The sequence below is a fragment of the Saccopteryx leptura genome, chromosome 6 (assembly GCF_036850995.1).
Source record: "Saccopteryx leptura isolate mSacLep1 chromosome 6, mSacLep1_pri_phased_curated, whole genome shotgun sequence".
In the NCBI taxonomy this organism is placed as follows: Eukaryota; Metazoa; Chordata; class Mammalia; order Chiroptera; family Emballonuridae; genus Saccopteryx; species Saccopteryx leptura.
Window position 1 is genome coordinate 123,947,080 of NC_089508.1, and position 13,160 is coordinate 123,960,239.

Consider the following 13,160-nt stretch of genomic DNA (forward strand, 5'->3'; position numbering starts at 1 on the left):
CTACATTTCAAAGAAATAGTCCTGTGCTACCAAGAAACAACGGAATCTCCTCCACACCCTCTTCATTGTCAGCCACGTGTGCTGTGCAGACGTCATCCCCAGCCAGCAACGCCATCACCTTTCTGTATGTCGCCATGCTGTCTGTATAGTGAGTGACAAGCAGATGAAACTAACACTAAATTTAAGATGTTGTGCTGCCATATAGCTTTGTAAATTTCTCTGGGAGATATGCAAGCCATGATGAAAAGAAACATAATTATTTTTAAATGACCATATGGAATATAACTACTTCAAACATTAGTTTCACGGAAATCTATTTGAACATGAAAAATTATTTTCTCTAAAATAGTATCCTTTCCAAAGGAAAAACAGCTCACCTGTGCGGCGCTGAGAAGGTGTGTCCGGTAAATTGCAATCACTTCCTGGTGCTGTCTGTCGGCATCCTGGAAATGGGGGAGGACAGACAGGTCAGAATATCAGCACACATGGTTTCAAATGTGCAGAAGCTTGTGACACTGCTGTCCTCAGGCTCAAGGCCACAAAACAGCAGTATTATTAAAGAGCTCCTGCTGCTTCTGGTAACAAACCACCCCGGACAGATCACCTCCAAAATTCCACAGCATAACAGTGGTATGAACCTTCTTCACAAATGTGCGCGGACATTCATAGTGAAAGTGATTCTGTTCAGCCCAGGTCACATGACATGGTTGCCTAGTTCACATCTAATGCCACGAAACCATCTGGGCACATATCAATTTATGCTTGAGATTATTGCTAAGCTACTGGCCTCATCCCCATCTCTAGACTTTAGTCCCTATCATGTCTGGAGATGGAGGCAGCTCCTCCCTCATAGCACTTTTGGCTTTAAAACGTTGGGGGATACCTCATTACATATGAGAGAAAATCCAAACTCATGAGCTTGGTTCTCAACAGCCCCCATGCTGTGGCTGAAACACAGTTCCATTACCAGCTAGGAAGCTGAGCTTCCTGCCCCAGGAAGGCCCGCTGCTCTCACTGTCGCCTTTGCTGGTAGACTGGTATGCCTTTGACCTACCAAAACATCATCTACCTTACAAGGTGCCTCTTTGAAACCAGTTCCTAACACACCAGTAACCTTTCCTTCCCAGGACTTCATTATCATTTTGAATCTGGGACCATATACACAATTCTATATTTGGGATTTTCTGTCCTGTCATTTTACTTTTGTTGCACCTGTATTTTGCCTCCATAACTGCCCAGCACTCCTTGGGGACAAGAACTGTCTTTGTCCTGATAGGGCTTACTTAGCACAGTGTCATGAACATAAGAAATAATAAATAAATACTTCCAGTTGCTGAAGAGACCACCATATCCCTTTGATAAGATCCAAATAAGCATTTCTGATAAACTGCTATAGGCCAGCAGTATTATAAAATGAATACTTTTTTTTTTATAAAATGAATACTTTTAAAAAATAACTATTTCTATTCAAAATAAATTCATAACCAATTCCTATAGAATAGGAAAATACTAGCAACGATTTACATTTAATCAGGCTACGTTTTACTTAGTGTTTCCATGTATATTATATTAGCTCTTTCAATTAAAAAGCAAACAAACATGTAATCAGTTCTTATTACCCTATTATATGTACGAGGAAACCAAGTGTTAAGGGAAGTGTTCCATATCACTAGCTTTCAAGTGGCTGGGCTTGAGATGAAGCTCCTGTCATCAGCCTCTACATCCAGATGTTTCCACTAATAGATAAAGGAGATATAGGTCCATATAGGCATTTATAAGGCTATCAGTACCTATATGGATATCTACATCCAGAAGTTTTCTTTTGATATACATATAACAATACCAGGTATAATAAAGCCATAGGAATGCCTATCTTTACTCGTAAAGATAAAAGATTATAAAAAGAACTCCCTTTAGTTTAGTGGTACAATACTTTAGAGCAGTGGTCCCCGGGCCGCGGACCAGTACCGGTCCGTGGGCCATTTGGTACCGGTCCGCAGAGAAAGAATAAATAACTTACATTATTTCCGTTTTATTTATATTTAAGTCTGATGTTTTATTTTTAAAAAATGACCAGATTCCCTCTGTTACATCCGTCTAAGACTCACTCTTGACACTTGTCTCGGTCACGTGATACATTTATGCGTCCCACCCTAAAGGATGGTCCGTGAAAATATTTTCTGACATTAAACCGGTCCATGGCCCAAAAATGGTTGGGGTTCACTGCTTTTGAGGGCACTGCAGTCAGAAAGGCACCAGGTTTGGGGTCAGTACCTACCAGGGTTCCATACTAGGTGTAGGACCTCAGGCACCAAGTATTGTCATCCTTGTTTCCTTAACACTGACTGTTACATCGGGCAGTGACACCTTGTCTGACTATGACGAAGCTCAAGTCTGAAGTGTGTATTAACTGCAAGGTAGTGCCCGGCAGATCGCAGATACTCAATAAAGTACACTGTACCACTAGTGCGGGTCACTTTTAGCAGAAATGACTCCACATCCTTGGATCTGAATACAGCCACGCATCAATCTTATTTCCACATAAACTGTCGCAGACAGCAAGCTGAGCGGCCCTGCCCCCAGTGCAGAGCCTGGCTTGGTACTCACGGCCAGCTGCTGCTGCAGGGCCCGCACTTGCTGCTGCAGAGCGTCCATCAGCTGGCTCTGCCTCTTGCTGGGACTCCCGCTCGTGTAGGTGAGTTGCGAAAGGCCGTTCAGGGCCTGTTTTAGTCTTTCTACATCGTTAAGCAGCTCGGTTATCTTGTTAAAAAAAAAGAAAAAAGGTTGTGGGAGAAACATAATATTCAGTCATTTACAATGAACATCTTCACATAGCATATACAAATATACTGCTCACAAAAATTAGGGGATATTTCAAAATGAATATGAAGCTATAAAATACCCCCTAATTTTTGTGAGCAGTATATATTTAACTCCTTGAATTATATTCCTCTTGGGAATTCCTTACAAAAGCATTAGCAAATTAAGAATGAATATGGTATATATCCTAGGATTTGAGTGTGACCCAGTCCTCTTATTTTTAGATGATAAGTACCTATGAAGTCATACAGACTATCTTCCAGGTCGTCTAGAACACGGGAGGTGGGGGAGATTCTCTCCAACAAAGTATGAAAAGTAAGAAAGCGTGGCTCACTTACATCTAGCATTAGATGCCTTGTTCCTTTCAAGAATGCATGACTTTAGACTACTCTGTCTTAAAGAGGGAAAGAATAGGAAGGCGGTTTAGAAGTGTGGAAAGAGTAGAGACTTCAAGACTTTAATTGGACAGCTCTGATTTTTACCAGCTGTGTGAGCTTGGCTGATTCCCTTTCTTTTTCTAAGCCTTAATTCATTATTGGTGAGAGTAGAAATTTCTCATAGTTAAGAAAATCAAGTGCTATCAGAAAGCTATGCCTGGTACATAGTACATGTTCAATTAATGGCAGCAGTTAGAAGTGGAATTAAGAACTTGCTGTTACAATGATATGTGATTGTCACCATGAATACCTAGCAAACAGCAGGGAGCACTCAGACTCTGGGTCTGCGGAGCAGATGTGCAGGTCAGGACTGGCACCTCTGCCAAGGAGGGCTGGGCTATGTCTGCTCTGGGGCCTTGCTGTGTCCCAGCACTGAGCACTGCCCTGGTAGGTAGCAGGAATCTAACCATTGCTTGTCCAACTGATAAAACTGCACTAAGTCTCCCTGAATGCCCATCTGCATAGTCCACACTTTATGCAACTCCCCATTCTGAAAACACTGTTGAGCACTTAGTCTGAAAGTTATACCATGAGAATGAATGATAGGAAGAAAAGGTAAGTTATCATCCTTCTCTTAAAAACTGGTTGGGAAGCTCAGCCACATAATCCTGACACTGCAATATATGTTTTGAGTGGATGGCAAAGCCAGAACAAAACATGCATTTTGGAAGAAAAACACTGTACTATATAGACGAGATTGGGTTGTGGGGGCTTCAAGAAGGAGGACAGTGTTGACATGGGCAAAGATTTTGACCCCGTACAAAGGAGTGGCGGCACAGCCTGCATGAGGGAACCAGTCTCTAGAGAGACATGAGGGTTTGGTGTGCTGTATGAGTGAGCACCGGACTTGAGTGTGTGCACTCCCCGGGATCCTCGGTTTCCTAAACCAAAAGCCAGAAACACAGCTTCCCCTTCCCTGCTCCCCGGGCACCCCAAAGCCCAATGGATTCACAGTAAGGTACATGAACCTCGCATCTCCCTGTCTTTCCTCTATTCCTGGCTCTACCAGCTGAGGAAACAAAACACAGAAGCCCTGACTTTTGTGTGACTAGACCTTTTCTTCAATTTTTTTGCACACCAGTAGTCAAACAGAAAGGTGGCATTTAACCATCACTATGCTGACACTTCTACAGACCTACCTGCAGGACGCTAACAGCATGCCTGCCCTACCCTTGCTCTGGGGTTTCCAGTGCAGAGTTGCACAAGCTCTCAGACTTACCTTGTTATCCTTGGCTTCGATTTGCTTAGCAGACTCCTGTATCCTTCTCTGTAGTTCCGTGATTGTTGACAAGGACTTGTCGCATCGCTCCTGCTGGTCCTTGATTTCCTGCTCAATGCTGAGATGCAGGAACTCTTTCTCATCTTTCGCAGACAGTCCCTTCTTGGCACGCGAAACCTCCTCACACACTTCTTCGTATTTTCTATTCAGGTTGGCCAGTTTTTCGTTTAAGTTGCATATCTGTGCCTCCAAATCACTTTTTGTTGCTCTGTATTTAGACAAATCTACCACCTCTCTAGTCTCTAACTTTTTTAATGCCTGTTTACTACTCTGCACCTCCGACTGGAGTTTGGAGACTTCTTCGGCTTTGTGTTGGTTTTCCTCTTCCGTGGCTCTCAGGCTGGCTTTTATGAGCCCTAGTTCCTTCTCCAGCACCTCCTTTACCCGCAGGTGCTCTGCCAGGGGCACGGACGAGTTCTTCTGGTTCTCCAGCAACTGATGCAGCCTGGTCGCCGCCTGTTGCTCCTTCTCAAAACACTTCTGCTTGTTCTTCAGCTCTTCCGTCAGACTCTCAATGGTGCTGTTGAGAGACTTCTTCAGCGCCTCTACCTGTTCCGATGGAACATACTGCTTTTGCAGAAGTGTCTGTGCTGTCAGGATGTTCGAAGTCTGCTTGGCATTTTCTTCAATGAGCTTCTCCTTCTCGTTCTTCACCTCTGCATATTTCTGCAACAGGTCTTTCAACTGTCTGTCCAGCTCTTCGGTCTTTCTGCTTAACGCCCTCTCTGTTCCATGAGACGTCTGGATGAGAAGAACATCCTTGTCCTTTAAATCCTTCTGAAGAGTGCTCATCTCCTGCTTTAACTTGTCATTCTCTTGTCTGCACTTCTTGATCTCTTTGTCCCTGACGTTATACTTCTGGGTCTGCTCTGCCAACTGTTCTTTTAGCTCCTTCTCCATTGCCTTAAACTTTCTCTCACACTCTTCAAGGCTGACGATGGGTACGTACTTCAGTTTAATGCACTCCTGTATCGTGTCCAGTTCCTTTCTCTGGGCTTCGATCTCGGCGTGCAGAGTCACAATCTCCTCCTGGGCCGTCTGGTAGCTGGCCAGCACTTGGGCGCTGCTGTCCTGCGCTTGACGCAGGCTCCTGCTGACGGCGCCCACCTGCTCCTCGTGCTCGCGCAGGCTGATATACTCCGCTCGCATCTGGCTCTGCGCACTCTCCAGCTTTCTTCCTAGTGCATCATTCTCCTCTTTCATTTTCACACATTCTTGACTTACATGTTCAAATTTTTTCTTCACATCTGATAATTCCCTGTTGGCTTTATCTAAGGTGCTACTCAGTGCAGCTTTTATCTCCTCGTGGGTTTTGACGGGCACGTACTGCTTACTCATTGTCTTCTTCAAGTCACTGTTTTCAGACGTGAGTGCCCGCACCATCTCTTGGTCTTTGCCGCATTTCTTATGAAGTTCAGAAAGCTGTTTTTTAAGCTCAGCAATACTGGATTTCAGCGCCATTATCTCTTTGTCATGCTTCTCAGGAGGTATGAACACAGCTTCCAGGCGACTAACGTTTTTACTTAAACTGTCATTTTCCATCAGCAATTTCTCTATTTCCAACTTCTTTTCTGTGTATTTTTGCGTTACATCTGAAAGCTTTCTATTCAAGTCATCAACAACTGCTTCGTGTGACTTTTTCATTTCTTCGCCTACTTTTAAAGGCACATAATTTTTCATTTCAGCTGTTAAATTCTGCACTTGCTGGTTGAGGAGCTTGTTGTCCAGATGCGCCTTTTCGACATCCTTCTGTAAGGCCTGGTTCCTCGACGTTAACTCACCGACCCTCCTCCCGAGCTCGGCGGACTTCTGCTCCAGCCGGACCCGGAGTTGCTCGTGCTCCTCTGGCCTGACGTGCTGAGAGAGCTTGGCTTTCACCATCTCCAGTTCCCTCCTTAACTGTCTGCTTTCACTGAGCGACTTCTCATTTTCCCTTTCCATATCAACTAATTTATTCGCCTTCTCATTGACTTCATTAGATAATAAGCTCTTCATGTTCTCAAACTTCTCCGCTGGGACGGAGCGGGCCAGCCTGGCGCGCAGCTCTTCTAGCTGGCCAGCCGCGTCGGTGAGCTCCTGCCCTACACGCTCCTGCCCCGCCTCACTTGCTCGGAGCTCGCACTGCAGCCGCTGCTGCTCCTCCGCCAGCCTGCCCGCATCCCTCCGCAGCTCCTCCGCCAGTGCCTCCTGCTGGCTGAGCTGGCTCCTCAGCGTCCCCACTTCCGCCGATGCGACCTCATACTTCGCCTTCACATCCCTCAGCTGCTCCTTCAGCTCCACAGTCAGCCGCTGGTGCCCCGTGGTGGCCTCGCTGGTGAGATGCTCCTTCAGGGCGAGAAAGTGTGTCTGCATTTGCTTCACCTTCCCCTCCGACTCATACATCCTTTTCTGCACATCCTTTAGCGCGTCCTCTAGCTGCCTGATCTGCTCATCCGAGTCCTCCTTGACCCTCTCGCACTCCAAGGCCAGCGCCTTGCACTCTGCCACCTTGTGGGCCAGCTCGTTCTGGAGCTTCAGTCGGTCTTGTTTTGCTGACTCGCAGAAAGTTCTCATGGCTTCCAACTCTTTCTTTAATATGTCATTTTCAGAATATGAAGTTTGACTGGGTAAGGACAGCTCTAATGGTCTCAGCGTAGATCTGCTTTGCAAATGAGCTGGCAGACCTGTGGAAGTACACTGAAAAGAAAGGAGAAAAAAGATATCAACCATGAAATCGTAAAGAAGACTCTTACCTGCCAAACATAAAATACCCACATGACCAGTAGTAGTCCAAGGGTTTTTGGATTAGTGTTTTGGAAGAATCTCATACTGATCTGTGTGGTAAGAAGAACAGCTGTGGGGATGAGGGCCTTATTACACACTGAAGCGGTGCAGTTTGAAAATCAGTTCACTTACATGTGTTTCCAGCAGAAAAAAGAAAACGGTGGCCTCGGAGACTACTTCTTCCCTCCCCACTCATAATAACACCTACCCCGCACATGAATATCAATTCAATCAAAACCCATTCGTGACTTCTACGTTTTATGGCACATAATGTGCTTAGAACTTCAAATTCTGAAGCCACCAGAACGCTTGGGAAAAAGTCATATGCAGCATTATTTAATTTCTGATAAAATAGTATTGGCTTCTAAGTACAGTCATTGTTAACACCAATAGAATAATCTTAAGTTATAAATATACCACCAAAAGGAACCTAGCTAAAAAGGAAGTCAAGAGAATGTTGGTCAACCCACAAAAGACAAACAAGTTTTCTTCTCAAATACAAAGATAAATTAGAACTCTGCATACAATCTTGCTATAAAATTTGATTGACATTTTGTTCCCTCTATCAAATGCTAAAAAAAGTATAATTAAACTTCTCAGTGGAACAGTTAATAAACATCAGAACATACACCCCTGAAAGACTAAATTTAACTATTTTTCCCATACAGCCAGTGACAAGAAGGGCTCCTCACAGGCACTAACGCACTAGCAAAGCTGTGTGCCGTAAGCGCGCCCTGCCATCGCAGAGTTGTGTGGACTAGGCCCACTACCTTCCCAGGGTCAAGAAGAAGATTGACAACATGGAAAAGCTTCCCAGCCTCAGTTTACTTCCCATTATCTTTCAATTTAAGAATTATAATCAGACTACGATGAATACAATCTACTACCAAGTTACTTATATACCTGCACAATCTCCATACTCATTTAATTACAATAAAATATTTTCTGATTTTCTGAAATGTTACTCAGTTGAAGGATATCCATTCTCTCAACTTAGAATATTAGACGTCTCCAGCTTAAAGTGATTTGACATTGTGTACACTAATTCCCTCTACCTACAGATGGGGGCATGTAAAACAGCCCTTAAAGCCCCAATGTGTGTCAGTTCTGCAGCCCACAGGAGGTACTAGAAATGCAAACCATGTTTCCACTGGAAACTAAAACTGACAGATAAGTAAAAAAAAAGACAACACTTCCTTTTGGAAGCTTTATTTTTGAGGTAAATTTCTAAAGCACAGTATATTTGAAAGCAAGGAAAGAACGTATTTCAAAGCCAAAAAAAAAGACTTTTTAATTATTCATTTCATCTTCCCCTTTTTATGGGAAAACATGAAGAGTTAACCATCTGCTGTAACAGAGGCTTACTGTGAAGACCACGAAATGGTAATTCCAATCTCTTATTTAAACTACTGTCATCAAAAACACGCTAGGGGGCACCAGAAACAATAAGATCTGTTTTTATTAAACTAAAGAATTCAATACCAATTCTTTTATACTAAAACCATATACAGTGTATATATTCTTCATAAATATGCAAGTTGTTATTTTTCAAAAGGTAAAAATATTTTTAATAACATTTTTCATTAAAAAACAGTATTACCTGTGAGTCTGTCAGGTACATTTGACCTTGTTTAAGAAGCACATCTTCTTTTCCTAAATAAATCCAAGTAAATGATATCAGCTTCAATATCCTCACCAAAGTAGGCTAAGTATTCATTTGGTGTTATTAATATTCCTTTATTTTTCAAAAAAAAGAGAAGCATGAGTTACTGTATAAAATGATCCCTATTCTAAAATAGCCATAGTTTTGCTTTTTTCTTTGTACAAAAGGGAAGTATCTTGTTCTGAATAGACGATATGTTCACTTTCAGAAATACACAACACTGTTAGGCTTAATAATCTACATGATTATTATAAAACATGTATCTTATAATCGGTCAAAATAAATATGGTGTTTTACAATCTATAGGATATTAATATTCACTGGGAAGCAAAAAATATTCTAAAAAAACTGTTTAAAATTGGAAAATAATAAACAAAAGTGAAGATTAATTATGTAGTATTAAAATGAAAAGCTGTTGGCGCTGGGCAGTGCCTCAGTGGATAGAGCATTGGCCCAGCACATGGATATCCTGGGTTTGATTCCTGGTCAGGGCACACAGGAGAAGCAACCATCTGCTTTTTCCCCACTCCCTCTCCCCCTCTCTCTCTCTTTCCCTCCTACAGCCAGTGGCTAGATTGTTTCAAGTGCGGTCCTGGGTGCTGAGGATACCTCCATTGGAGTGCATCAGCCTCAGGCACTAAAAATAGCTCGGTACTCAGCATTGGCCCAAGATGGGGTTGCCAAGTGGATCCCAGTCAGTGCGCATACGGGAATCTATCTTTCCTCCTCTCACCTAAAAAAAAATTGTTTATCGAACTTCTAATTTAAAAATTATTACCTACATTGAGACTAGATCCAAAGATTTCCCCAGATCAGAAAACTATGTTTATTTCCATAGTAAAAAAAACAAGTGCCAAATATCACAAGATAAATGTTTTCTAACCAATAAGGCAAAATGGGTCATTCATATTATACAGTTTTAAAGCAGGTGTTAAGAAAAGTCAGCACATCATCAAGCAGATCTCACGTCAGAGGCTGCGCCAGGACGTGAACTGAGGCTCACATGCGAGGAGTTAGATGAGGTTCAGCAGTAGGTGTGGCATATACAGTCCGACAAAATAAAGAGGCACAAACATTCTTCTTTGCTTAAACTGGGTGAATGGTACTGATAATCGACATTTTTGTACTTACGGCTACTGAAATGACTTCCTGATCCTACGTGATCACTCTGAAATCAGAAGCATAAATGAAAACATTTTCGGTGAATACCACTTCATTTTTGTTGTATTTTATATGTATTTCAGCTTTAACTGAGCCAGTCATTAAAACCACATTTTCGTCATCCCTTTTTTTTTTTCTCCTGAGAGGTATTATTCTAACTAGAACCCACAAAGACAATAACAACAATTAGAGATCAGCTGGGAATAAACTAATTCACTAAACATTTTAATAAAAGCAGCCAAGTGTTTCACAGAAAAATTTTATTGGTCAAAAGTAAAAACAAAGTGAGCTCAGAATAAATTGAAATAACTTTCAATGCATATTCTTTGCTGCTGCTTTTCCTCTAAGGAAAGAGCACATTTGCGCCACATGAGGTTCCTACTGCTGGAAGTGGGAACCCTACTTCATTGACTATGAACAATTAGTGTGAAGCTCTTCTTTCACAATTTATAGACTCCCCATTACTTTTGAAGGCAAAAGCATACAGAGAGCAGGAAATGAAATTGAGGCGAAGACCCACAATCGATAATAAACCCATCAATACATCAAGAAAAGGAGAACAGAGAAACCTCAGGTACTCTGAATCAAAATATATTTGGATTGCTCCTTTCTCCAAGTAAGCCAAATGCAAAGAAACCTAACATATAATTTAAAACATTATACCTTCAAGAGTGAAGATATGCAGGTGTAGTTCATGTTTGTATATGTGTGATGACTACTAATAGCTGTGTGTCAAACTCTGATATAGGTGACCACAGCAAAAATGGGCCATGGTTCTATAAATTAATGCCACCTCCACTAATCCTCACTGCCCCAAAGGTATGGAAATATGTATGTAAACACTAGTTAAGCTTCTTGTCCTATGTAATATTTAATACTAGAGTTGGCAATAGCTAATAAATGGACTTATAAATGTGTGGTGGATGAGAGGCTGATGAGCCTAAGGGTTTCTAAAAACTTAATTTGGGTTTATTACCTTTTCTTGATTATGCGAATAAAAATGAATACTTTCAACATAACAAAATTAGCCTCATTCTAAAATATCCCTATTTCCCTGTATTTTTTTCTATAAGCATAAGGGAAATGCCTACACATTAAGTATTACACATAACAGCACTTCTGTTGGCAGTTTCGGAAGGGTTTAAGCATGTGAGATAATACAGCAGAGAAGATCCAATGTTGTAAAGGGTGAATTCTCAGTTTGTATGGCTGCTTTCATAAATACTGAGTCACACACAAAGTGGGCTCTGTACTTTTCTTTTTGAAAATGAAAAATCACTTCTAGTATAAGAATTTATCTTAACAATTATGTACTAACTGGACAGAATGTCTCCATTATATTGAGTGAAAAAAGTTACAAAACAGGGTATACAATATTTGCAATCGTTACATGTGCATGTAACAAGGTATGCACAAAGAAGAGGTCTGAAAGTATATCAGTCAGGTGCTAGGAGTGCTGGATTACAGAAATGCTCATTTTCTGCTTTTAGTTTAACTACATTTTCTAATTTTTCTAAAACATGTATGTATTGTTTTTATAAGAAAAAATGTTATTTTTCTATAGTTTATTATAACCTCACTGAAAGTTACTGAGCTGACTCTATAATTTTGTCTAAAGCTATAGCAAAATATTTTATTCTTAACAGATGAGTCAGGAGAAAAGTAATACATAAATAGTACCCAATTACTGGTGCCAAGTTGGAAGAACACTTCGGAGGGCACATATACATATGTGTATTTTCTCATCCAAGCGATTCTGAGCATGGAATTAGTGCAGTAGTGAAGAGCACAAAGAAGCCAGATTGACTAGGTTTGAGTTCTGGCTCTGCCACTTACTACTGTAAACCCCTCATGGGCAGATCATGCTGTGCCTCACTATAAGTACAACTGATTATAGAACACTCCACCTAAACAGCCATCTGAGGACTACCTGAACAGAACACCTATAACTAAGGATTTACAGAAGCCATATTGAGACTGGCAGGAGGGGCAGAGACATGAAATGGGCTGGCCCCATAGCCATGTAAGGTGGTTGTGAATTGGGAGGGATATCTCAGCTCAAAGGTCCACCCTAAGGAGCAAGTGCCCTCAGCCCCATGCTGGACTTCCCAGCCTGGAAGAGGAGCCCACAAAACATCTGGATGTGAAAATCAGCAGGTATTCTATCTACCTGGGTGACACGGAAGGCTGATGGAAGACCAGGCATCCTCTTAAAGGGCCAGCACAGAAACTAAGTCGCAAGCACTCACCCTAAATTCCAGCAGTCATACATGGGGAGACTGAGTAATGTCAACACAAGGGTCAGAGGGAAAGCACAAAGGTCAGAGGAGAAGTCCTCCTCCCACCTAGCCCAAGGCCGCTACCTTTCCTGGGTTGGGCCTTCCCCCAAATTGGCATTACATGGTGAGCTACACTAGCTGCACCCTGATGACTCCCTGAGGCCCCACCCCACCCCACTTGTACACCACCTAAGACCCTGTCTGCTGTAACAAACTTGGGTCTGCACTGCAGTCTGTCTTACAAAACTTTCAAGAAATTCTGATTGAGCTCTGAGGGTGCTGAGATAACACAGGGAAAAACTGAGTTGTACTGCTTCAAGGCAAGGACCATTTTCCTACTGGCTGACAGGTACCTTTGTTGAGCCCTCTCTTTATAAAGCCAAATCCTAATCTGTATTAGCCTGATGAATTCTACTAGCTCCAACCTGTCAACTCCCTAAGACCCCATCACAAAAGTCTGCAGGCCCCAGGGGTGATAGCTGCCCTTGATGTACCCTGAGACTTTCATTGAGTTGCCTCAGATCCAGCAAATCACTGAGTGTGAAGCTGTATCAATCTGATGAACATCACTCATATCTCCCTGGTGACTCACTGAGAATTGCCTTACCCAAGATGCGTACCACCTCAGGCTCTTTCACTTGCTGAGCCTTGCAGACAACCAACCGGTGGTAAAAGGTCTCAGGGTGCCTTGGGTATGGGTGGCAGCTGGCCTCAGTTCACAGCTTGGCACCTCCCACGCACACCTAGGCCCAGCACAA

At 42.4% G+C, this 13,160-nt stretch overlaps 1 protein-coding gene across 4 annotated transcripts in view; it reads right to left on the reverse strand.

The window, feature by feature from the left end:
* Nucleotides 1-13,160, reverse strand: part of UACA (uveal autoantigen with coiled-coil domains and ankyrin repeats) — a 106,143-nt gene that overhangs the window by 5,336 nt on the left and 87,647 nt on the right. For all 4 annotated transcript variants that reach the window (XM_066387927.1, XM_066387930.1, XM_066387928.1 and 1 more), the window contains exons 14-18: nucleotides 10,094-10,130; nucleotides 8,900-8,952; nucleotides 4,477-7,212; nucleotides 2,608-2,760; nucleotides 378-443 (exon numbers count right to left, since the gene is read on the reverse strand). In XM_066387927.1, coding sequence (XP_066244024.1) covers nucleotides 378-443; nucleotides 2,608-2,760; nucleotides 4,477-7,212; nucleotides 8,900-8,952; nucleotides 10,094-10,130 — 3,045 coding nt within the window. The remainder of the gene's footprint in view (nucleotides 1-377; nucleotides 444-2,607; nucleotides 2,761-4,476; nucleotides 7,213-8,899; nucleotides 8,953-10,093; nucleotides 10,131-13,160) is intronic.